Genomic DNA, 22,257 nt, shown 5'->3' with positions numbered 1-22,257 from the left:
TTGGTTCCGGCACAGAGCAAGGGCACCAACAAACTTACAAAGGTCATTTAAACAGTATTTTATAATATTTATTTATTGAGGAAATTATGCGAAGCATATATTTAATAAATGCACATACACAAATATTTAATGCATAACACACACATATATACATGCGTCTTTCATATGACAATGCATTCTGCCTGACTTCTAACATTAATACATTTCTAACATTCTAACATTAATACATTTTCATTTAATGTGCAACACCAACAACATAACACTATTTCATTTAAATTCTTGTGCACAATGTCAGATGGATTTGTTGATTTAGCACACTCATGTCAAGGCAGACATGCTTTGGCAGACTCATGTCAAGGCAGACATGCTTTGATTCACTTCCACTGGATCAGCATGTGTGCAGGACAGGACACTCACTCTCATCCCATTTTTTCTTTTGGAGGATGGAAACACCTGATAAAAGGAAAAGAAAAACAATCTGTTTAGAAAAGAGAATAGAAAAAAAGAAATGCTCAAATAACTATTCTAAGGCAAAATTGTGATAAACAAAACCTGCAAAATATGATATACTGTTCAAAATTGTCAGAAACCAACAAAGTGCAAACACTTGAAATTAACTGTATTTCAGTACATGTAATGACAATTTCTGTGACTTATTACCAAACATATCTGATTTATTATTTTATCTACATGAATCTGATGCACTATGCAGATCATTCAACTGAAAACTTAATTTAAAATAATTCAGGCTTTTGTGATTATCCAAATATATTGTCTAAAATTATTATGTTCATTAAAACTGCACAATTAACAAATATGGTTGATGTCACGTTATGGCCTCGCCCCCCTCCTCAAACGTCGTGTGTGTTCGTCTGTGTTGCCATGCCCTCTCGTATTGTCCACCTATTCCGTATTATGTGTAATCGCCTTGAGTCTTTATATGTCCCCTGTGTTGTAGTGCGTGTTGTTGGTGTTTGAAATATGCTTTGTGAGATGTGTTTATCGTTTGGGGGTTGTCGTGTGTTTGCTTGTGAGTACGAATAAAATTGTGTTTCTGTCATCGTGTCTCGTCCCCGCATCCTGCCTCTCCTCGTATTGTCACAGTTGAACTAATGGTGGAGCCTTAAAGAAGAATAAAATATCCAGGACTCAAAGCATTTTAAACCTTAAAAGCATTTTAAACCTTCAGATAAATTTTGCATCGTTCTAGAAGAAACCTCCACTTCATGGCCGTCCTTTCTCGTTCTGAGAGACCAATGAATTCCTCAGACTGAAATGGAAACAATGTTTGCTTTGGTAAACCCAGGGAGTTAAATTACAATAGCCATAAAATGCTTTCATCTTTTATTCTTATGTTCTGTCACCTTACTTAATGAACCCCAATATTTAGATCAACCTTTCAGTTAGATTTATGTCACATTCTATGTAGACCACATTGGGACAGTTGGTTTACAAACTAAACAGTTTTATGGTTGCCTTCAAATCCCCACATAATCCCTAACACATAAGAATATCCAATTTCATATTTAAGAAAAATCTGACAAAATTGCATATACTAGCCCAGTCCACTCTCTAACAAAAAATCTGAGTTTTCAGAACTCACAGTACATCCCAGTGTTTTTTCAGCTGCTGATCCTGACAGGCTGCATGTCTGCAGAGTTCCCGTGTGATCGCTGATATCCACCAGCAGATGGAAGGCTGCTGTCACTTCAAGTGACTGTCCTTGATTTGGACAGCCTGTGTTGGTGCACGTCCCAACTTCTTCACTGACTTGAAATTTGCATCTGGCACTATGGCATAAAGGTTACTCATTCAGATTAAGATCAATTCTGTGGAGAACAGGAATGTCACAAGATAGGCTTCACTTGACCACAAAGCAATTCAGACTTACCATCTGCTCCGAATTACTTTGGATATGGAGGAATCCAATCCTAGAGTGGTGATGAACCCATATGTAACACCATAGAAGCCATCACAACTTTCTTGGGCTATGGCTTTAGCTTGACTCACTGTCAGCACATCACCAATAGATTCCACTGAAATAAGTGTAAACACACCGATTTAGTATCTACACAAATCTCACACAAATAAACTATGCACTCCTGTTGCAGTCTTGCACATTATCCTACTACCTAAACCAGCACTGTACTCTGAACTGTTCTGGCTGCTACTGGTGACTGCTATGTTCAGGGTAGCATGTCATTGATTGCTATGCACAACTCGCTTTACATATGCCCAGTACTGTGCTAAATTGCACTGTCTACTCATTTTGTATTTGTCCTGTCCTGTATTTATTATTGTTTATTTAATATTTATTTAATGACATTTTGCACTATATTGGACTGTTTGCACTTGTGTAGCATGTTGTCTGTTGCACTGTTGTTTTTATGTTGCACCATGGTCCTGGAGGAACATTGTCTCGTTTTTGTTGTGTACTTGTATATAGCTGAAATGACAATAAAACTTCTTGAACTTGAACTTGATCTATCTGAATGCATGCCACTATCGTTTAATGTACACGTATGGCACAAAAGGTATCATTCTGCACTTACAACATTCATTTTCACTCAGTTCTGTCTCTTGCTCATCTAGCTGTCCATTTTCTGATAATTCCCTTACATAACCGAATAGCTGATTGGCTTCTGATGTATCTATAGATTAAAACTTGGTTACAAATGTAATCCTTGACTAAATGTCCACAGTTTATTAAGAACTATATTTTTATAGGAGAAGTTTAAAAGAAATGTAATGTACAAGCATACTTACCAGGGTTGATGGTAATGATTGTTTTCGAGGTCACTGTTGCCACCATACTGTTACGAAAAGTGTCAAAGCTGATGCGAGCATCCACTATGAAGACCACTGCAAGTTAAATATAAATACCTATCTATAGAAAACCTAATGTTACACACAAGCATGTAAAAAGTTTATCTTCTGTGAATTACTATACCGGTCTCTCGTGGTGTCAGAGGCTGCACAAGCTGAATTGTCTCCCGATCCCAGCTATAAATGAAACCACTAGTAAGAATAAGCACTATATTATGATGAAATTACAGCTTTGGACATGAATTTCAAACGTACCATATTAATGGGAAGGATGTCAAAGTTTCATCAAAGAGCCTGATCTCTAGCCTCTGTCCTTTCCGTCCATCTGAAGTAGTAAAGTACTTTGGTTCACTGACCTTGAGTGGATATATTGAGATACAAAACATGTACAAAATTATTCTGCCTAGAAACATTTGCTCTTTGCCAGGACATATGATAGTTTCCTACCGATCGTACAGCAGCTAAAATGTTAATGAAATTTCCATCTAGGCTTTGTCCATTTGCAGTAATATCTCCAAGTGTGTAGAAATCCCTAGAGTCCTTTACTGGTATGTGAAACAGAGGAAGAAGCCTGGTCTCTGTGTCTAAATCTGAACACATCCTTATGGTTGAGTGAACTTCTGTCACCAGCAGTCTGTAGAAACTGAGGGATACCATGAAACACTTTTTAACCATTAAGGAAAAAAAAAAAGCTCTGCACCAAGTGCATGGCCTCTTTCATGGCTACTGTTGTACCACTGGGACATTTTAGTGCCCACACACAATTAGATACAACATATTTTCCTCTCTTCCTATGCTTATGTACCAGTTACAAATGCCATATAGTGTCATATGTGAACAGAAGATGGAATATAGATAGCTTCTTTACAGCTTCTGTACATATTTTCCTATTGCATATTTCCTATATAAGTTTTTTAAATGTCATATTTTACCTTGGGGTTGAGGGACAGAACCTGTCTTCTTTCTCAGGATCTTTGGCAGCAACAAGAGGATTTTCAATGATAACTGAAAAACAAATTAAAATCTGAACTACAAGTTGTGGTTTTCTGTATGTCACCTGCGAAGTTATTCACGAGGTATTTCTCACCACAATCTCCAATTCTGAAGTGGCTACAAAGCCCTTGAATATATTCCTCCTTCCCCCATGAAGAAACATTGATGAAATGGTCTGGTGAGTCCTTAATGGTGAAGCTGAAAGTGAATCTTTCAGATCCAACATCTGAAATGTGAAGAGCAACTTTACTGATGACTCTTATAAAATGCTAAAAAAAAAAAAAAAAGTAAAAATAGATGGCACACAATCCAGGAGAGTAATGCACTAAATGTTGTAAAACATTACAACAGTTGTCTGCTAAATGCCGTAAATGTAAAACATTCTGTCACGGCTAGTCCCTGCCAGCTTCCATGTTTTCCCTGTCTTGTTTTCGTTCCATGCCAGTTTCGTTTTCTCCGCCCCTCGTTTGATTGCTCACACCTGTCTCTCATTTCTACCTTGTTAAGTTCATGTATTTATACCCTGTCTGAGGGCTCGTGTTTGCCGGATGTATTTCAAAGCTTTCGTTTATGTTAGCATGTTTCGTTATCCCAGCATTCGTGGTTCCTAGTCTATGTTATAGCCTGCTTACCTTATTTGCCTTCGAGTGTTTGTTTGTTTATAATGTATCCTCGTAATCTCCGTGTTGGCTCTATGACCCTGGACTACGACTACGGATTTGTCTCGCTCTCCAATGTCTCGCACACGCGTCCGCCTCCTTACCGCTCACCGTTACACATTCCAATTCTTTGTCTGGTTAAGTATTACTGAAAAATGTCATAGGCCACAAATTATTTAAATTATGAAGTCACTAACTTTTCCTGTCTGGAAATCCTCTTGCATCAGTCTTTCCAATGATAATCCCAACCACACTCTGAAAACAATATAAGTTTTACTTTGTAAAATTACAAGGAATTTAGGCATCGCACTTTAGGCGGCTATATATTTTTACAAAGCCTTTTGTTTTATCTAGAGGCAGCTAAGATACGTTCTGTGCTGTAACAGAACCACATTAAAAATAACTTGTTATCAAATATCTGTAGCTAGCACGAATAACAAAATCTCACCGGACGTGTGATATTTGGGCTTAAGGCAGATATTGACACGAAGTTCTGTAGTGAAGCATATGCCATGTTTGGACCTGAAACAACAAAAAAGCCACTCAAGAGGAGAACGTAAAGACAAGTCAGGTGTGACCCACCACAGGTGCTGGTCAGGTCCACAGTGGTTAGCCATGTTAGCTAGGACAGCTACCTCGCTCAGCTAACTCGATTATATCTTTGTATGCGCTAGCAAGTTGTGACCCACGACTGCTCGCCACGTTATGGCTACCCAGTTAAGATATATCTTGCCTGAAAAACCGTCAAAGTGTCACAAATGAACACAAAAATGTAACTTGGTGGCGTATAAGAGCAAACCACAGGCGAACCGGCTCACTACTACTGTGGAAAACGTATAGCGCGTGCTATGGCGCGAGAGCCATTACGTTGACTGATGGAAATTCGTTGTAGAGCCAATTTTTAAACACATACATACATATATATATATATATATATATATATATATATATATATATATATATATATATATATATATATGTGTGTGTGTGTGTGTGTGTGTGTGTATGGAAAAATCACTTACATATATGTCTTAAAGTATTTTTATTGATTAGTAATGGAGGCAAAATGCGTGAAGTGGAGGTAATGGTCGACTTACCAAGGTGCCCCTTTTTATCGTTACAAAAATTATTTATAGGCGTTACAGTCAAACAGCGAGAAAATGGACAACAAAACGACATTCTTTAAAGAAAAAAGCATACAACGAATACATTTCATTTACCTATAAAGTGCAACACAGTTGTTCAGTATTAATGCCTAGACGGAGACAAGTAAAAACCCAGAATCAAACTATAATACGTTAAACTTACATGAGTACACAACCTGAGAACATTAATAATTTTGTGTCCACGTTTCCAGAAAACGTTGAATATTTAAAATTACATTTTATATGTAATAAGTTATAACAACTGTTTAACACATGAATATATTTATTTTTACTAAAAATATTTATTGCTTCATTTTTTTCATGAAAACAGGATGGCCACAAACATCCGGGCACAAGCTCCCCACTGGGCTTTTCCCTGTGCGCTTCAAGCAGTAGGCATCCAATAGTGCACGAACATCAGCAGCTACTGAACATCTTCACACCCCCCACTCCTCACATTAGCATTCGCCAGCCTTATCTGTCAAATAAAATGCGTATGTAATTAGTTTTTAATGGAACTCAAAATATTCAAAAAATATTCACTAAAACATTAAACAAAAGCACACTTTCTCATCACACCCATATTTATGTGGTTGCAGTAGAGTTAATTGCTGTACCGCTTAATTATCTTTCGGGGCAAACGTCAGCGAGTGACTAAATATTCAGAAGCGTGATAAACCTTCCTCTGGGCCGTCATTCACAAACTCATGGCCTAGTCCATTTCCACACTTGCCACAAAGAACCTGCACACAAACCCAATATAAACTGGTAAAATGTAACGTTGCCGTACCAAATACGGTAACTTATTCGTCTGTTCTACAATCCTGACCTAATACTTTAACCGTAGCTGTAGTAAAACAGATATTTCTTAACTATAACATGCCTTTTCACCTTGTAGGCTGTGTGGGACTGCATAATTTTAGTCACACTGTCCTTTAGGACGGTGTCTGTGAACGCAGGCCAGGGCGACGAATGGGGATATTTAGACCTGCTCGAAAACAGTGGGTGTTCACACTGGGAGCACACATATATTCCTGCACACAAAGAAAATTAATAGTTAGCCATCGTTATTGGCGATAATGAATTTGCTTAGAAATGTTTTAGCTGTGTAATGACGTGCTAATTACGAAACCAAAACAATAGTACATTTTCCATAAGAAGCCGGTAAGGCTAAGTGTGGTGGCCAGTCATTTTGAATTAAACTCGTCAGCAAATTTAAAGGAGTAGAAGTCTCTGGGCCTTTATGTAGGCTATATGTGTAGCCAATATTAGTAATCTAGACTAACTAAATTATTAAGGCCAGAATCTACGTTAGCTAACCTAACTTACCTAACCAAAGCAAGTACTTCGCTAGCCAGCTAAAAAACCTTTAAGTCCATGGCATACCGGGTTTGAAATGGTCTTTATAGATTTCCTCCCCGAAAAAAGAGCAGAACGACATTTTGACTGAAATAACAACCGCGAGCTGGACGAGAATATCCCGGTCACATGATAATCACAACCTTCACGCTTGTTCTGCCACTAGATGGCAGTGTAATATTTTTTTAACATTGAAACAAGCGGGTTTTACCGCTTTCATGGACCCTATTAATCACAGTCAATGGGGAGTTAAAATTTTGCTTAGACATAACATACCTACGAGGTCAGACTAGTTTAGGTATTTGTTTTATTAAATGACAAAATATATTCTTTGTTGTAGGTGAAATATTCATTAGTATCTTTTCAATTAACTTACATATATTGTAAGACATTTGTTTTAGAAGCTTTGTCAAGAAATAATGCAATAAGGAAAAAAAAACTTTACACCTCAGAGCCACTGACGATGACTATAGAAGAAATACAGTGCCCATTATATATTTGTTACTATATGCAGCAGCTGCAATCCACCTCTAACATTTTCTTCAACCAGAGCATTTACAATGGCTTTCTCTTGTCACTTGGTTAGTCAAATTTGCAGAAATGTTTTAGCAACTCTGGGAGCTCCAACCAGTCCAAAGCCATTCTGTGAACAATATGCTTCTGAATAGTCTTTCGGCAGAGTGTTTGCAGCGAGGCAACTACAACAGAAGATGGGGGTGAAGAAAATAATCACTTCATCATTACAGTTGTTATTAAATCATATAGTTGTTAAATCATATGTAAATTGTAAATTGTATCTAGATATTTTGTTTTAATATGGAACTTACAGCCATAGTCCACCTGGACAATTCTGACACATTTAGTGGCAGCAAATACATCCACGACAGCATAAACAGGCCTGTCGGTAGGAATTCCTTTGACACAGGCACCCATGTCCTCACCATTGATGACAATATGCATATCAGCAATGCTTTGCCCTTTGGGCACATATACTACCCCTATGCGACTACGCCTGGCAGTGGGAGGCAAAATGTTGGTCTTGTACAGATCGTCCAGGATGTGACTGAACCGTCCAGGCCGACTCCGTCCCACCAGCTTGTCCTTGGGTATGCACACATTATCTATATACAGGTGGGTGTCAGTAAAAAACGTTCTAGACATGCTTTCCCTCTCGGTTCCACCGTCTGCTGCCCTCATCTCTGCCGCCTGACCTGCGTGCTCGTGAGCCTCCTGCTCGATAACTTTATTGTGGTTCCGAGTGATTGCAAACACCCAGCTGTCTCCCAGGTCTACCAGGTCAGGCAGAGAGTACTCAGGCACTGTGACCAGCGTTCCAGGGTCACGTGCTGTCAGGCCGATCCTGAGGTGGCCACACCAGCCGAGCTCCTTGTCCTCGATCTCCACCAGGAAGATCTCTCCAGGGTTCAGAGGGTGTTTGCTAAAGCAAATTCCATTTGCAAAACTTGCAACCCGGGTGGCCTTAGTTCCAGAGTTGTCCAATCTCACATTGGTACCATGGACCGGGTGAAACTCCATGAACTGTCCCAGAATCACAGCCATTTAAGAAAAAAATTATACAATTTATATCAGCTTCCAGCATAAGAAAAGTTTTTTTTTAAAAGTAGTAAAAACTACAGAAACAGATTTTTACACTTCACTAAAGATCAGAAACTATATTTCTTCCCAAGTCCCCTACTTAGTCCTTGTTGAATACATTTTGTAGGGCAGTTAAATAACTCCACCACATGCTTCAACACACTGTGGCTAGGAGAATGTTCTAGTTTCAAAGTAGTGGCTATTTCTGAACCCCTGCATGTGTCACTGGCAGCTTGAAACAGATGACGAGTATGCACAGTTGATAAGGCTATCTGGGAGGAGTTACAACACCCAAATAGGAATAATCCACTTTTGGCAGCTAATTGTCACCTACGTGTGACGTGATATTGAATATAAATGTGTTTTTAGCTATTAGAACATGTTAATTTGGCATTGCTTCAGCAATGATACAGCAAATGCAACATGCATTACATAACGGTGTTTCAAGAAGCATTATACTGCAATGAGAACATGGTCTAATCAGTTCAGTTATGATATCTTATTCAGTGTTGTAATATAGGGCACTTTGTTAGGCCAGAATAGATTTGATTTTCCCTACCTTACTATCTGGCACAGTGTCGAAGGGTGATGCACTCAGTGACATTTGGGGGTTGCTGGAAAGAGGGATATTTCTTACATTCAGCAGTGGATCTGCTACCATCTAAAATTCTGGGTTTGGTGGGCAGCATTTCAGTTTATTTAGTGCTCCTTTTCACTAATGTGAAAATGTAAAAAAAAAAATTAAAGTGGACCATTGTTATGCACTCCATAATCAACTGCTGTTCACCGAATCACATCTGGATAAAGGCGCAAATTCTAATCTGCTGTTTTATGTGGTCTCACTACTCTATAATGGACCAGTATCTGTCCGTTTAATCTGAGTTGTAATTTCCCCAATGCGCCAAGCGGCACGTGCCCATACGTGCACCTCATCCCATATGTGCGCTTCCCATCTATAACAAATCGAGTTTTCCATCCATCTTCACAAATCATTTCAGCCTGTTTGTCTTTAGTTAATAATGGTCAAGCCTTGGTGTTCAAAAAGTGCGGAGCGGTCAACAGAATCTGCAGCGTTTTTGAAGGTGGACAACTCAAGATATTGAGCCAAAAGTATGCGCAGAATTCTCAGACATTGCCGCAGAGAACGGACATTTGTTGAAGGGTAAGTAATTTCCCGTAAGCAATTTTCATCTGACAGGTCCGGAGGGTGACTGGGACGTAATGACTAGGAGATCATTTTCACACAGAAACCCCTCAGCTTCCTTTCAGGCCCTTGATCTGTGCACACAGGCAAGGAGTGGGCCCTCCGCTTGGCTGCGTTCCGCATGCACATGCGTCCGTCCTCGCCGGACTCCCTGAAGGGCCTGCCGCTGCTGCCCTGTCCTCACCAGAGCCTCCTGTCTCAAAGCGGATCTTGCAGACAAACGCCGCAAGCGGTCTGAGACCGTGCACGAGTGCCTCAGCAAGTTCGCTAGGATCACGCACCATTTTTCCACAACAGAAAAATGTTTATTAATAGATAAGCACAATACAGGATAATCAGCTTCAGAATGCAGAGGAAAGCAGTGGTGTTGCCAAGGCAACTGTTAAACTAGAGCCTTTACTTTTATTAATGCAAGAGCTTTGTCCTTGGGGCTTTATTAATTTAGTACAGTGCACTGAACCTCACAGTGTGCAATTAATGCCAAGGCTGCGGTTAGAGTGCTGGCATGGGACTCACTCTGCCCAGGAGTACCTGACACAGGGCAGCACTCTCCCACGGCCTGTCACAGCAAGATGCTGCTCTCTGAGCAAAGTGACACCTCTGACATCTATTTCATTCCACTGCCTCACAGTTAGAAGTGTTCGGGAGTCAGACTGTCTGGCTTCGAAATCTCTAGCATTTGGTAAACGGAAACAGTGAGGTATTTGAAACAGATAACCATAGGAAATGATGCAGTGACAATACTGGGGCTCTTTTCACGTTCAGGCAATAATGTTATGATGATAATGTTATGATGCCAAGGGATCATGACAGATGTTAATAGATTGGATGTGTGGTTGTGTGTCAGGGCTGGCTGAATGAGCCGGTCGCAACCAGTCACTTCTGCACTCACTGGATGGGCTTGTCTTCGGCTGGACTACCCCTGCAACAGCGTCCCATGCCGGGCCGCCTGCGACGAGTCGGACCGCGAGCAGAGCTTTGCCCCCTCTCGGATGCTCTAGCGGGAAGGTAGCAAGGTTTCTCACTATTATGGGTGTTTCTGGTGAAAGTATTTCCAATCATTCCGGGGCCCAATCAGCATGTCGTTATGATGAAATAATGTGTGAGGTCATGAAAGCCTGTTGCTTTGTTCTTGATGCCCCTGGCACTGGCGCATAAGAGGGTATGGAACAGGAAGTATCCGGTCTGCATCACTCTGGCTGGGAGAGAGGATCGACCGGAGATGGCAGACGTGCAGTCTGATGCGCACAGATCTGAGAAATCCACAACATCCCACTCTACAACCTTTTTGCAAGAACAGGAAGGGAGAAGGAGGAATGGGGCAAATACCTTCTCTATGCAATTACCATGTGCCTGCTTCCTCACACTGCCTAATGTACTTGGATAAAGTTAATTAACTGTTCAGGAAATAGATTTAGTGACATCCTGGTTCCCAGTAGGGCTGTAGGGAGTGTGGGAATTGATAAGAAGCAGCATTGTATTCCTTTAATCAATTACCTCTGGTCGTTTTACAATTAGAGCACCATCTGAATGGCCATGACTCCAGTGTGCCACCTAATATGCTGTAATGTACAATGTTGGATTATTTTTATGATACCAGAATATATGTTATCATGGAGATGAAATGCAGACTAGCTGGATCAGTGCCCTGATTGGAAGAATCTTCTGGAACTTTCTCTGTGAGAAGTACTGGGCTGGTCAAGTGTCTCACAGGATTCAGAAAAAGTTGAACAAAATATGTGTAAGTGGAAAGATCACAAAAAAACCCCTGAAATAAATCTAGTGATTCTAATGTTTTTCAAATTTAGAACTCATAACATGATCACTGTGAGTCAGCCTAACCTAATGCAAATATGTTAAGGTTAATTGTGCGTGATTGGTAGCCTGTATGATTGCACTCATATAATCTCTACTAAGACTCATATTAAGGTTTAATTGACTTAAATTTATTTTTGATCTACAAATCAATTTGCTTGATGTCATCACTCACACAAACAAGTCATAGATTCTGATGGCTTTGCTGCCGTAAGTATAAAGGTTGCAAATGCAGATGCTGTCTACACAGGGAGCCTCCAGAGGACCCTGGAGACCAGGAGAAACCTGTCAAAGTTGGGCACCTGCCGTGTGAGGTGGGTTTGTAAAGGCATTTCACAGCCACTTCAGTAGGCTGTGATCCTACTGGAGGGGTTGTGCTGTTACACTGTCAGCGTGTGGCTGAGATGGAGGCTCTTGCTGGCTTTGCTTGGCAGCAGCTACAAGAAGACTTGGCTCTGTTCGCTAAGCCTCAAGGAATTCTGGGAGACAAGGGAAGTCTTCCGGGTGCCGAGAGGTGATTGAAATATGAGATGAGTGACAGAAGGCAGACAGCTCTTCCCATAAACATAAACTGCTTCTGACTTTCTCTGTTATGTTCGTTCTTCAGTGCACGATGCTCCCGCCATGATATTACGTTACACCTGAGCCATTCTTTAGATTTGGCACTTAGATCAGCCCAGATGTCTGCTGATGGCTCTCTGACTTCTCCTCTTTACTGCAGCGTTGCTGGGGGCAGCAACAGGATGCAGGATTTTGAGATGTGTTGACAAAATGACTAAATCCCAGTACTTTCAGAAGGTCACTGAAAATGAGCACATCAAAAAGAAGATTGAGGAGATGTCAACACCTCTCTACTACTCACTGTTGAAGTTCAAGGACTTTCTGGAACACTTGCTGTCAACATTGCACCTCCCCAAACAGACAGAATATGGTACAGTCCATGCTCATGGGAAATCCGTTAGCTGTCCGCAGTAAGCTGATATATTAACAAAAGATAATTTGGTATCGGCATGGATCTGAGTGTCATCTGGTTCACTTTCAACTAGAGTGATGAGAAAGGGGAGTATTAAATACGTTGTAAATTTAAATGGAAACATCTCCGAACTATTTAAATGATTCGGAATTGTTTAGTTGTGGATAAACTTGAGCAAATGGTTCATGCAGTGTTTTTGTGTTTCTCTCAAGGCCAAACTAGGTGAGCAGGAGGTGTCATTCAGCCACGTGACAGAGACGTGAGAGAAGCTGCAGGACGAGTTTAAGGTTAAACATCTGATGCATTTTGTTTTCATCCTTCCCAAAATCATCTTTCCTTTGTTGGTGAACATTTGTGGTCGATCTTGGTTAATTGGTTAACTGTGGTGTGCACAGTAAGGATATGTTTTATTCTTTCAAAGTTATCAAATAGTTTACCAATCTGTTTTGTTGTAATTCTGTTACTGAAAGTATTTGTTCTGATGAACACGGATGACATGTATGTACCCCTGATGCGCTCTGGCAGCATCGCAGCAGCCTGCAGCAAACGCTTTGGCCTGCTCTCCGGATTCCAATGAGACCTACAACCTGCATCGTACGTCAGCGCCACCTTGTGGCCACTTGTGAAAATACACTACTGCAATTTTGGTACTTCGTGGACGTATTCAGTCCAAAAAGCCTTTACATTTATGCCGACATTTTTGGAAAACACCACCAAATGGAGCATCGCCTCAAATTTTAGATTTGTTTTCTAAGTGCATCCACCGCTTACTGTGAAATATGTTTCTTGTTTTTTAAATCACAAAAATGATGAAAATTCATCATTTCACCACAAAAGCATTGATGAGGCTTCAACACTGTAGAGCCTCTGGGCTTCTGTGGCAACACTGCAAGTCTCCCTAATAGACCTCAAGGTGGCACTTGAAATTTGCAGTAAATTTTGCTTTGAATGGTGGGCATTTGCAATAGTGCTCTCTTCTCTTTTGTATACTGATGATGAGAATGATGATGATGATGAAGATGACGACGACACTAATAATGCTTATCAGACCATTGTACACGGCAAAACAGACACTGTAGTGTTTCTGTTGTTTTAATATTCTTCATGGGATCTATGACATGTAAACGGCACAGATGTACTCTGCACTGTCAGCTCTGTCTTTGGCCAGTGGTAAAAAAGGATTTGTAGCCCAGCTGTTAGAGTGCATTCATTTACCCAGGGGTCTCCTTCTGAACCTGTATTGTTATACAGCAATAAGTGTGTTTGCGTACACTTAATAATCTGATCACTGCAAGAAATTAGATTCTGTTAGTAATTTGATCAAAGCATTTACTTGGGTATTCAGATAATGGGAATACCCCAGGTATACATGGGTCAAGCAATAATCAGATTTCTACTTTTAAAGTCAATGAATAGTAAAGTCAAAACTCACCATGTCCCACTGTTCCAGCATTAGAAGATCACAGCTGACAGAGACATGATGCATGTTCTGTGCACCAAGTCCAAATATGTGCTGCCATGTATCCACCCGAACAATACACGTATCCAGATGGGATCATTTGACTGTGGATGATTTAGAAATCTATTAATCATTTCCTTTTTATGCTTCATTTGCATTCTAGCATGACTGGCATGTGTGGTTAGAACCTGACAACATTTATACCACCCAGCAGTGCCCTGTTTTAGTGCCATCTACATTTTTCTTAGTGAATAAAGGGATTACTATGGGAAGCCCTGAGCTTTCAATGGCTGTCAGCTCTAGAGGCTACAAATCTGTTCTCTTGGCACAGAGATCTCTGACTGGGTCTTTGAAAAACCATTGTGGTGTTTTCTGCAGGTAAACCCACAGTCTAATACACGTAACTGTAATACTTTTTAATTTCCTGCCTACATGCCTATTAACTATGAAATTGCCCATATTTGTCATAGTTTGGACATTAGTAACAGCATAATGTTATTATATCAAAACAAGGCTGGGTTTCCCAAAAGTGTTGTTAGGAAACCTGAGATTTAAACACAGATCTGAAGGCATTAGTCAAGAATTGAGAGAACCTTAGAGTTTTTTTACATTTTAGTTACCAGCAGATGATATCATCTCATTCCTAAAGTTCATTCCAACCAAACCCAAGGCCCCAAGGGTGCCTGTGGATTATTTTGCACGCCTTCTATTCATGTACATCTTTTAACTTGGCTCTAGTGAGTCATCACATGATGCAACATGTTTGTGTGTTGCATTGTTTTATAAAGAGGATTCAAATCACTTCTGTAAAACAGGAAGAGGAAACAGGAACATTACACAGAAAGAAGGAACATTCTTCCCCAACAAGTGACGTGGCACAGTTGTTCAAAAAGTATATGTCTACTTTGTCATATTTTCCCCTAAAATATGCCAGAAGATGTGTTGCTCACATATACTGGTACTAGAAGGGATTAATTTGTACATAAATAGCTTATCTCTGAAATGTTTGTTCTTCATCCATGAGTCTTTTTACTTAGTGCTGCTATTAATGCCCCTCCTGAGCAAGTAATGATAAAACCCAGAAATCAAGTCACATGTTTTAGAGAGAAAATGACTACCTCATGCCCTCTAGCCCTTCGATTTCAGAGAGACACGTGCAGCCTGAAAACACACGTACAAAGTATAACACACCCAAGTATAAAAAAAAATGCACTGATTAAAACAAGAATCGAGCAATCTTTTAAAAATAATTTATCCTTTAGAATTTTTTTGAAATAGGGAACATTAAAAGAAATGATTGTGCACACGTACAGTTCTCTCTACAATATGCGGTCCATAAAAGATAGTTGCTAATGATCAGAGGGATGTACCATCTGACCTCAGTGGCTAAGATGCTAACTTCTGGTGGGCGTGGAGGGGTATTGAGGTGAAGCTGGAGGAAGAGGAAATGGAAGACAAAACCTGGAATGGAGTGTCCCATAACAGGGACGTTTCCCTCATTGTCCAAAGCAGAGTGTCAGGAATAAGGAAATCTTTCTGCTTACATTCCAGACGCTAAGGTATATTATATTGTTGTATGGCACACACCTTTTCTTGTAAAACAAAATCTTTGCTTCCTGGTCTCCACAAAGGATTAAGTCATTATAGAGTGTGAAGGCACAGTAAAGGCACAATTAAATTGCCTTCACAATCTAATTAAATCTTTGCAAATGTAACATTATACTATAAAAGCATAATAGATCAAAAGCATCACAAGCATCATGGTGCAGTATTTCATATCTGCAAACTGGTTAAAATCCAGTACTGTGCTGGGAATTTGATTCAGGCTTTCAAGCATAGTATGTCAAGAACGTTAGAACACAGGTGGGTCTGGATCAACAAAAGAAAGGCTTTAATGGGGTCACAATACATGTAGGGACTGCATGAGGGGTTTGTAGGGTCGGCTTTATTAACCAGGACAATCACGATGCAAAGAGTAGTCGGTCAGATCAAGAATCAAGAACCGGTAGGGTGAGTCCAGTGTGAACCGAAGGGCTTGGATCGAGTCGTAGTCTGGGAAGAAAACGGTGGTCGGTAGAAAAATCAACAGACGCAGAGAAGGCTGGGTACACATGCTAGGATGACAATAATTCGCGTATAATTCGCGAAGAGGTCTTAGAGAACGGGAGTCTTTAAAAGGGAACAGATGGGGATAAACAGGGGTTACCCTGTTTAGTACTCAGTTTAGTTTATTACTCAGGAGGAAGTGATCTCGGTCTGGATGTTGCGAAACTAGTGGGCTGGGTCAAATTCGTAACAGAGTAGCAGAAACTTCTAGGTTCTCACCAGCTGAAATTATTCCAGCATGTACTGTTAAATATTCATAACATTATTTTATTCATAATTAGCCTAATTAAAAAAAACTGCCATCAGAACAACACGTGGTATTATCAATAATTGGTCATAACGATAATTGGTTTTGTTATTCTATTACTATGTAACTTTAAAAACGGTTATACTTGTAGCTAGCAAAAATAATTTAATGACTCAAACGGTGTCTGATTATGCTTGTAAATTTAACTTATGCAAGTTTAGTATTTATGCATTCATCACCCACTCAGCCTTGAAACGAATTCCATATTTGACATAAATATTCTTGTCACGCCTTGTTAGCTAGACAGCCCTACCAAGACAGCGCTCAAGCGTCAGTGACATCCACCAGTAATGTTCTCCGATCACTTCTCCTGTCCTAATCACCTACTTATAGATCATTATCACCCGCATCTGTAACTTGTTTAATTTGAAATTAATTATCCTTGACGCTTCGCGTTAGCGTCCTTCAGACACTCATAGATGCCGTTCGTTTTGCACACAATGCCTTGATCATGGAAGCGCAAGTCGGAAGTAGATGTAGAAGTGACAGTTACGCCAAACAGGAATGATAACAAAACTGAGCTGTGCTCTATACATCGTCTGTTGTGAGATTTCAAGAGAAGGACCATGCTGAAATACCAGTAATGCAAGCCTTTGTTTTACATACTCTTGTCTGGTAAATGGCTCAAAGCATTTGACATCTGGTTGTTGCTGCTGTCATTAGTGATTGAGTCACCGCTTTTTAAAAATTCTAATCTTGATTTTTATTTTTAATCCAGCATGAATAAAGCCAGAGAGGCTGTACAAAGCTGTAAGAAAGTAATATTTATTGCATTTACAGACAGCAGCAAGAATCCTTTGAATGGCATGAATGTTATAATAGTGAGGTATGTGGGAAAAACAGAATGGAATGGCACAAAAATAACAAAACATAATAAACAAGTAGCATCCAGAGCATTAAGGAGGAAACGAAAATATGCATTAAAAGTTGATGAAAATAAAACAGAGTAATATAATGTGAATAATGAAAGTCATAAAGCTTTATTTTTCACTTCAAAAGTGAAAAAAAGTGTCACCTCTTACCTGACATGACTGGAAATTACTGACCTGGCAGGTCTGATAAATAGAATAGAATCTGTTTTACCACTGTAACTGTCAGATGGAAACCTAAAATGTGCTCTGTGCATATTTGTATAAACTGACAAACCAAAGTGTTAACCAAAGCTTAATAGAAGTGCAACACTAAACATTTACAATAAAGTAACCGTGTCTATGGAATCTGTCTAATCTTTTCCAACAGGTTTCTCCCTTTTGCTGGCCAAATCTGTTTGGAAACAGGTGGGCTTGGGTTGCCAGAGTAGCTATGAGGGTGGGTGTAGATGGTGCAGCGGGTAAGGCTCTCGCGGGTTTGTGGGCGAGGGAAAAACCTTCATAGTTCTGGCAGTCTGCCACCTTCTAAACTATTAAGACTGACCACCTCCCTACAAAGTCCACTGTCCTCTCTGTTTACTTCTGGATCAGGTCCAACACCACCAATATTAGTGAAGTAATTAATGTAATTCATGTAATTAACTGGATCTCTTGTAACTTTGAATAGTTACTGTATCTAGCTCATCATGTCTATATTCTTCATCTGCAAAAATATTCAGGAAGGGAGGATTAATGAATGAATGAATGAATGAAAGAATGAATCTATCTATCTATCTATCTATCTATCTATCTATCTATCTATCTATCTATCTATCTATCTATCTATCTATCTATCTATCTATCTATCTATCTATCTATCTATCTATCTATCTATCTATCAGACTGGCCCTTACAGCATGAGGAGGGAGGATGCACAGTGTACATTACAAGAGATAGAACTGAGAGCAGGAACAGTCACAACATAGTTCACACACTACATACATAAATCTTTAATAAGAAGCAGGAAATTCTAATCCTGAGATAACTGAGGGGGAAAAAACAGCATTTTTCACGTTTACTGGTAATCTCCTTACAGAAGCTGACATATGTAACTTTTTGCCCAGTCATACATTAATACTCAAAAAGACAACACTTTAACTGAGTCCAGTTTTATCAGCATTCTGAATTTGGTTAAAATAAGAAACAAGTTGTAAGAAGTAAACAATATTTATTTTGTTCACACAGGCAGTACAAACACTTTTACCATGATAAATCTCCACTATGGAATACAATGTTTGATCATATACAGTACAATACAGTACATGAAAAGTACAATATATAAAAAATACAAAGTTAATAAGAGTCAAGACGAATCTACAATTTTCTTAGTAGAAGATGAAAAATGATTCATGTTATAAAATGACCTTCACTATAGCAGAACATATTTACCTTATTTTACCTAGTGTTTCTTTTTTCTGATAACGTGATAAATATGTCACCTGCCAAACAACTGAAGTATGAGAATTATGTATAGACTAAAAACCTGTATTACTACAAGACATTTCTAACTGAAATTATATTACTCTGTGGGTACCGGCATTGCTGGTATAGTCACATTGTCACCATATATTAATTTAATCAGTAATTTGGCAAAGTGGCATTTTTCATGAATAGGTCGAGGTCTCTTGGCTTGACCCTTTACCACTTAACCATAGCCATTTTCAGACATGTTCACATACAGCTGAGCACTCAGAATTAGCATCAGCTGTAAAAAATGTATGCCGTCCTAATATGTATGGCATAAGAACCCAACCCCTGCTTAAGGAATTGCACTTGCAAGCAAACCATGAGTTCAAAGAACCATAAACACCGTATCGGACCGGAATAACAGACTGTAAACCAAAGCATAACATAGATGCAACATAACAAATTGTAAGCACTTGGTCTAATATCTTCCAGATGGTTTCTCCCTCTAATTGTTAGGGCCAAATCTTTCAGGGAATAGCTGGGACTGGGTTGCCAGGGCAGCTTTGCGGGTGTAGGTGGTGCAGCGTCTGAGGATCTCTCGGGTGCGTGGACGAGGTGGTATTCTTGGCAGTCTGCCGCTTTCTGAATCGGTAGGGCTTGGCGGTTCCCCAGACACGCCACTGTGTGCGCTGTCAGATTCTGAATCGCTTTCTGGCTTTCCTGTGTCCTCCTCATCCTCAAAGCTCGAGCCCATAGAACTGACGGAGTGGAATCTGACGTCCATGCCATCACTGCTGCTGCAAATGCTGTCTGAGCAGCTGTTGGATCTGTCGTACTGGGCAGGAGTGCTGCACTCACGCTCAGGGACACCCTCCAGGGTGGCTGTGGGGGTCTGGTTAAGGGTGCAGCAGTAGAGCTTCTTTTGCAGGCCGGACATCGGGTCCGTGTACGGCCGCAGGTGCATGGAGGGCACATAGCCTGTCTTCCCATTGTATCTGTAAAAGAACAGTTACAAATAGTAACTATTAAATAGTCATTCAGCATCACCCACATAACAGCAAGGGCTCTTAAATAATCCATGTATTTCACTGAAAAAAACAACCCTGAGTCATTAGAAAGCAATTACATAATCTAGAGTACAATAGCACAGTGTTAGTATTACGTCCTGTAATCCTCTGTTGCACTGCTATAGTATTATCGTCCAGTCTCTGATAAATCTCTGATCTGTGTAATAGTCAGACCCTCGTGACACTTTGGTGCAGTGGTTTAGACATGTCCTCATTTCCTGGCTATAATATCTATAAAGACTAAAGACTAAATTACCTAGCAAGCCACCAGCCATTGTCAGACTTCTGCAACACCTCCAGTATGGTGCCAATGGCCACTGATAACTCATCTCTTGTTTTAGCAGTGTAGCTCCTTGCAGCACAGTACAGAGGAGCTAGGGGACAAAGAAAAAGGAAAAAATGAGAAAAACTTTACGGCATCCAAAAAAACAAACAAAAAACCCCCCAGCAAATGTACACCATGCGCCTACTCATAAGACAGACATACTAGAAATCAGTACACGCTCCTTAACTTACTTTGAGCAGCTGCGTTATCCAGTTCATCATCTTCTTCTTCGTCCTCACATATCTCCAGGAAGGGAGCAGGAAACCAGGCTAAACATTTGGACTCATTTTCCACCAGCCACCATCCTAACAGAGAAGTACACATGCAATAAGAAATCATGGAACCTACATAGCTTAATTAATATTGTTGCAGGAGAACAGTTTCTCTTGCACTAGGTGAAACATGCCTCTCCCTATCTCAGTGTTAGTTTATCCAGACTGGCCCTTACAGCATGAGGAGGGAGGATGCACAGTGTACCTGCTTGGTCTTTGATGAGAACATCCAGTGTTTCATTCACAGCAACATTAAATGGTCTATTATTAGTGTCCTTCGTCTCATATGGAGCCACACACCGATATGTTTGGGTGACATACGGCTGCGTCACGTTCCCAGAGCTTAGCTTTCTACTGGCCAAGCCATTAGGGACAGCTTCTGGTTGAAAAATCATCACACTGCCAGGGATGGGAAAGAACAGTATTAAAACATTGCAAAAAACCCTCTATAGCCTACCAGATAGGTGATATTATACATTTGTAAAGTTGTGTTATTAAAATTAGTGCAACACACCTGTTCTGCACAAACTCTGGCTGCAACTCCTGCTCTTTGGGAAGGAAGAACTGAATGACGTCTGCCGCACCACTGATGCTGGGGTCACAGTTCAGAAGCTCAGTGCAGTACTTCTCCAGAGCCCTTCCACGACGTACATGCATAGCTGGGGACTTCTGAAAGTTCATCCTTAGCATTTGACCTGACAAAAGATTGTCAACCGTTTTATGATGCAATGCTGAAAGACTCGATGGATTTAACTAATGGGAATTAAACAAATTAAAGATGTACCTCTGAATCTGGGGAGCACTCTCTCTCGTTGATTTTCCACTGCAAATTGTTTTTTCAGTCGCTTCTGTTCGAAAAGTGGAAAAGACAGGGAATACATTACACTGCACTGATAACTGGTGTTCTTTCATATTAAAAAGTTTCCTATTAATCTTACATGAAATTCCTTGAAGTCCTGGAGGGATCTACACACGGTCACTTCGGTCTGATCCGACCACAGCACGGATGTCATGTACATCTGCAACAGAAGGGTAATATATGTTATAACAGGTAATTAATGATAATACATAAAAATCTATTTAATCATCACACATTGTCATCTTACTTTGGTCTTCTCTTTGTACATTATGCCGTTAATTCGGACGTCGATGGGAAAGCGATCAGCCATTGTGATTTCAGCAGCCGTCAAAGTGCGATAAAACAAATACTGTTGTAACGTTTCATTCGTCGGGCATCTAATTTATAGCGCACTCAGGCTGTTAAAGGCGGAGTAAATGTGTCCCATGTGACTTCTGCAAAGGAAGGAACAGGTACCTGCTAATTTAGCAGATGAAACGTGCACTACGTGATAGAGTGCCACACCTTCCTAAAATGTGCTCTGTGCATATTTGTATAAACTGACAAACCGAAGTGTTAATCAAAGCTTAATAGAAGTGCAACACTAAACATTTACAATAAAGTTACCGTGTCTATGGAATCTGTCTAATCTTTTCCAACAGGTTTCTCCCTTTTGCTGGCCAAATCTGTTTGGAAACAGGTGGGCTTGGGTTGCCAGAGTAGCTATGAGGGTGGGTGTAGATGGTGCAGCGGGTAAGGCTCTCGCGGGTTTGTGGGCGAGGGAAAAACCTTCATAGTTCTGGCAGTCTGCCACCTTCTAAACTATTAAGACTGACCACCTCCCTACAAAGTCCACTGTCCTCTCTGTTTACTTCTGGATCAGGTCCAACACCCCCAATATCAGTGAAGTAATTAATGTAATTCATGTAATTAACTGGATCTCTTGTAACTTTGAATAGTTACTGTATCTAGCTCATCATGTCTGTATTCTTCATCTG

The 22,257-nt window shown here is 40.1% G+C and overlaps 4 protein-coding genes across 4 annotated transcripts; all 4 read right to left on the bottom strand.

The window, feature by feature from the left end:
* Positions 1-74: 74 nt before the first annotated feature.
* Positions 75-5,313, bottom strand: meiob (meiosis specific with OB-fold). Its single transcript, XM_027006084.3, has 13 exons — positions 4,927-5,313; positions 4,676-4,733; positions 3,914-4,045; positions 3,759-3,831; positions 3,274-3,469; positions 3,082-3,182; positions 2,951-3,003; positions 2,767-2,862; positions 2,553-2,651; positions 1,892-2,036; positions 1,604-1,790; positions 1,184-1,270; positions 75-453 (listed from the first exon to the last, which is right to left on the bottom strand). The coding sequence occupies exons 1-13, from the start codon at positions 4,990-4,992 to the stop codon at positions 349-351; spliced, it is 1,398 nt and encodes a 465-aa protein (XP_026861885.2). The 5' UTR covers positions 4,993-5,313; the 3' UTR covers positions 75-348.
* Positions 5,314-5,505: 192 nt separating this feature from the next.
* Positions 5,506-7,155, bottom strand: msrb1b (methionine sulfoxide reductase B1b). Its single transcript, XM_035533873.2, has 4 exons — positions 7,010-7,155; positions 6,515-6,657; positions 6,241-6,366; positions 5,506-6,101 (listed from the first exon to the last, which is right to left on the bottom strand). Exons 1-3 carry the CDS (start codon positions 7,062-7,064, stop codon positions 6,244-6,246), a joined length of 321 nt encoding a protein of 106 aa, XP_035389766.1. The 5' UTR covers positions 7,065-7,155; the 3' UTR covers positions 5,506-6,101; positions 6,241-6,243.
* A 116-nt stretch (positions 7,156-7,271) lies between these two features.
* On the bottom strand, positions 7,272-8,779 carry neurl2 (neuralized E3 ubiquitin protein ligase 2). The gene is made up of 2 exons (XM_027006124.3): positions 7,810-8,779; positions 7,272-7,680 (listed from the first exon to the last, which is right to left on the bottom strand). Exons 1-2 carry the CDS (start codon positions 8,540-8,542, stop codon positions 7,565-7,567), a joined length of 849 nt encoding a protein of 282 aa, XP_026861925.1. The 5' UTR covers positions 8,543-8,779; the 3' UTR covers positions 7,272-7,564.
* A 9,501-nt stretch (positions 8,780-18,280) lies between these two features.
* On the bottom strand, positions 18,281-21,685 carry LOC113574881 (NADPH oxidase organizer 1-like). The gene is made up of 8 exons (XM_035533744.2): positions 21,528-21,685; positions 21,360-21,440; positions 21,206-21,269; positions 20,936-21,116; positions 20,627-20,820; positions 20,341-20,454; positions 20,081-20,198; positions 18,281-19,752 (listed from the first exon to the last, which is right to left on the bottom strand). The coding sequence occupies exons 1-8, from the start codon at positions 21,588-21,590 to the stop codon at positions 19,263-19,265; spliced, it is 1,305 nt and encodes a 434-aa protein (XP_035389637.1). The 5' UTR covers positions 21,591-21,685; the 3' UTR covers positions 18,281-19,262.
* Positions 21,686-22,257: the final 572 nt, after the last annotated feature.

This window comes from Electrophorus electricus, chromosome 15 (assembly GCF_041902795.1).
Source record: "Electrophorus electricus isolate QZ-2024a chromosome 15, ASM4190279v1, whole genome shotgun sequence".
In the NCBI taxonomy this organism is placed as follows: Eukaryota; Metazoa; Chordata; class Actinopteri; order Gymnotiformes; family Gymnotidae; genus Electrophorus; species Electrophorus electricus.
The sequence above is the reverse complement of the archived record's forward strand: the minus strand, read 5'-3'. Positions and strand labels throughout refer to the sequence as shown.

What these genes read in the sequence shown, in the direction of transcription:
- meiob (XM_027006084.3), bottom strand. Translation starts at nt 4,992, where the DNA reads ATGGCATATGCTTCACTACAGAACTTCGTGTCAATATCTGCCTTAAGC. An exon ending in TTCTGTCCCTCAACCCCAAG is followed by an intron (nt 3,470 to 3,758) that starts GTAAAATATGAC and finishes GGTATCCCTCAG; the next exon opens with TTTCTACAGACTGCTGGTGA. An exon ending in TCTGACACCACGAGAGACCG is followed by an intron (nt 2,863 to 2,950) that starts GTATAGTAATTC and finishes TTTAACTTGCAG; the next exon opens with TGGTCTTCATAGTGGATGCT.
- neurl2 (XM_027006124.3), bottom strand. Translation starts at nt 8,542, where the DNA reads ATGGCTGTGATTCTGGGACAGTTCATGGAGTTTCACCCGGTCCATGGT. An exon ending in TGTCCAGGTGGACTATGGCT is followed by an intron (nt 7,681 to 7,809) that starts GTAAGTTCCATA and finishes CTTCTGTTGTAG; the next exon opens with TTGCCTCGCTGCAAACACTC.
- LOC113574881 (XM_035533744.2), bottom strand. Translation starts at nt 21,590, where the DNA reads ATGGCTGATCGCTTTCCCATCGACGTCCGAATTAACGGCATAATGTAC. An exon ending in CCAGAGTTTGTGCAGAACAG is followed by an intron (nt 20,821 to 20,935) that starts GTGTGTTGCACT and finishes CATCCCTGGCAG; the next exon opens with TGTGATGATTTTTCAACCAG. An exon ending in TCTCATCAAAGACCAAGCAG is followed by an intron (nt 20,455 to 20,626) that starts GTACACTGTGCA and finishes CTTCTCTGTTAG; the next exon opens with GATGGTGGCTGGTGGAAAAT.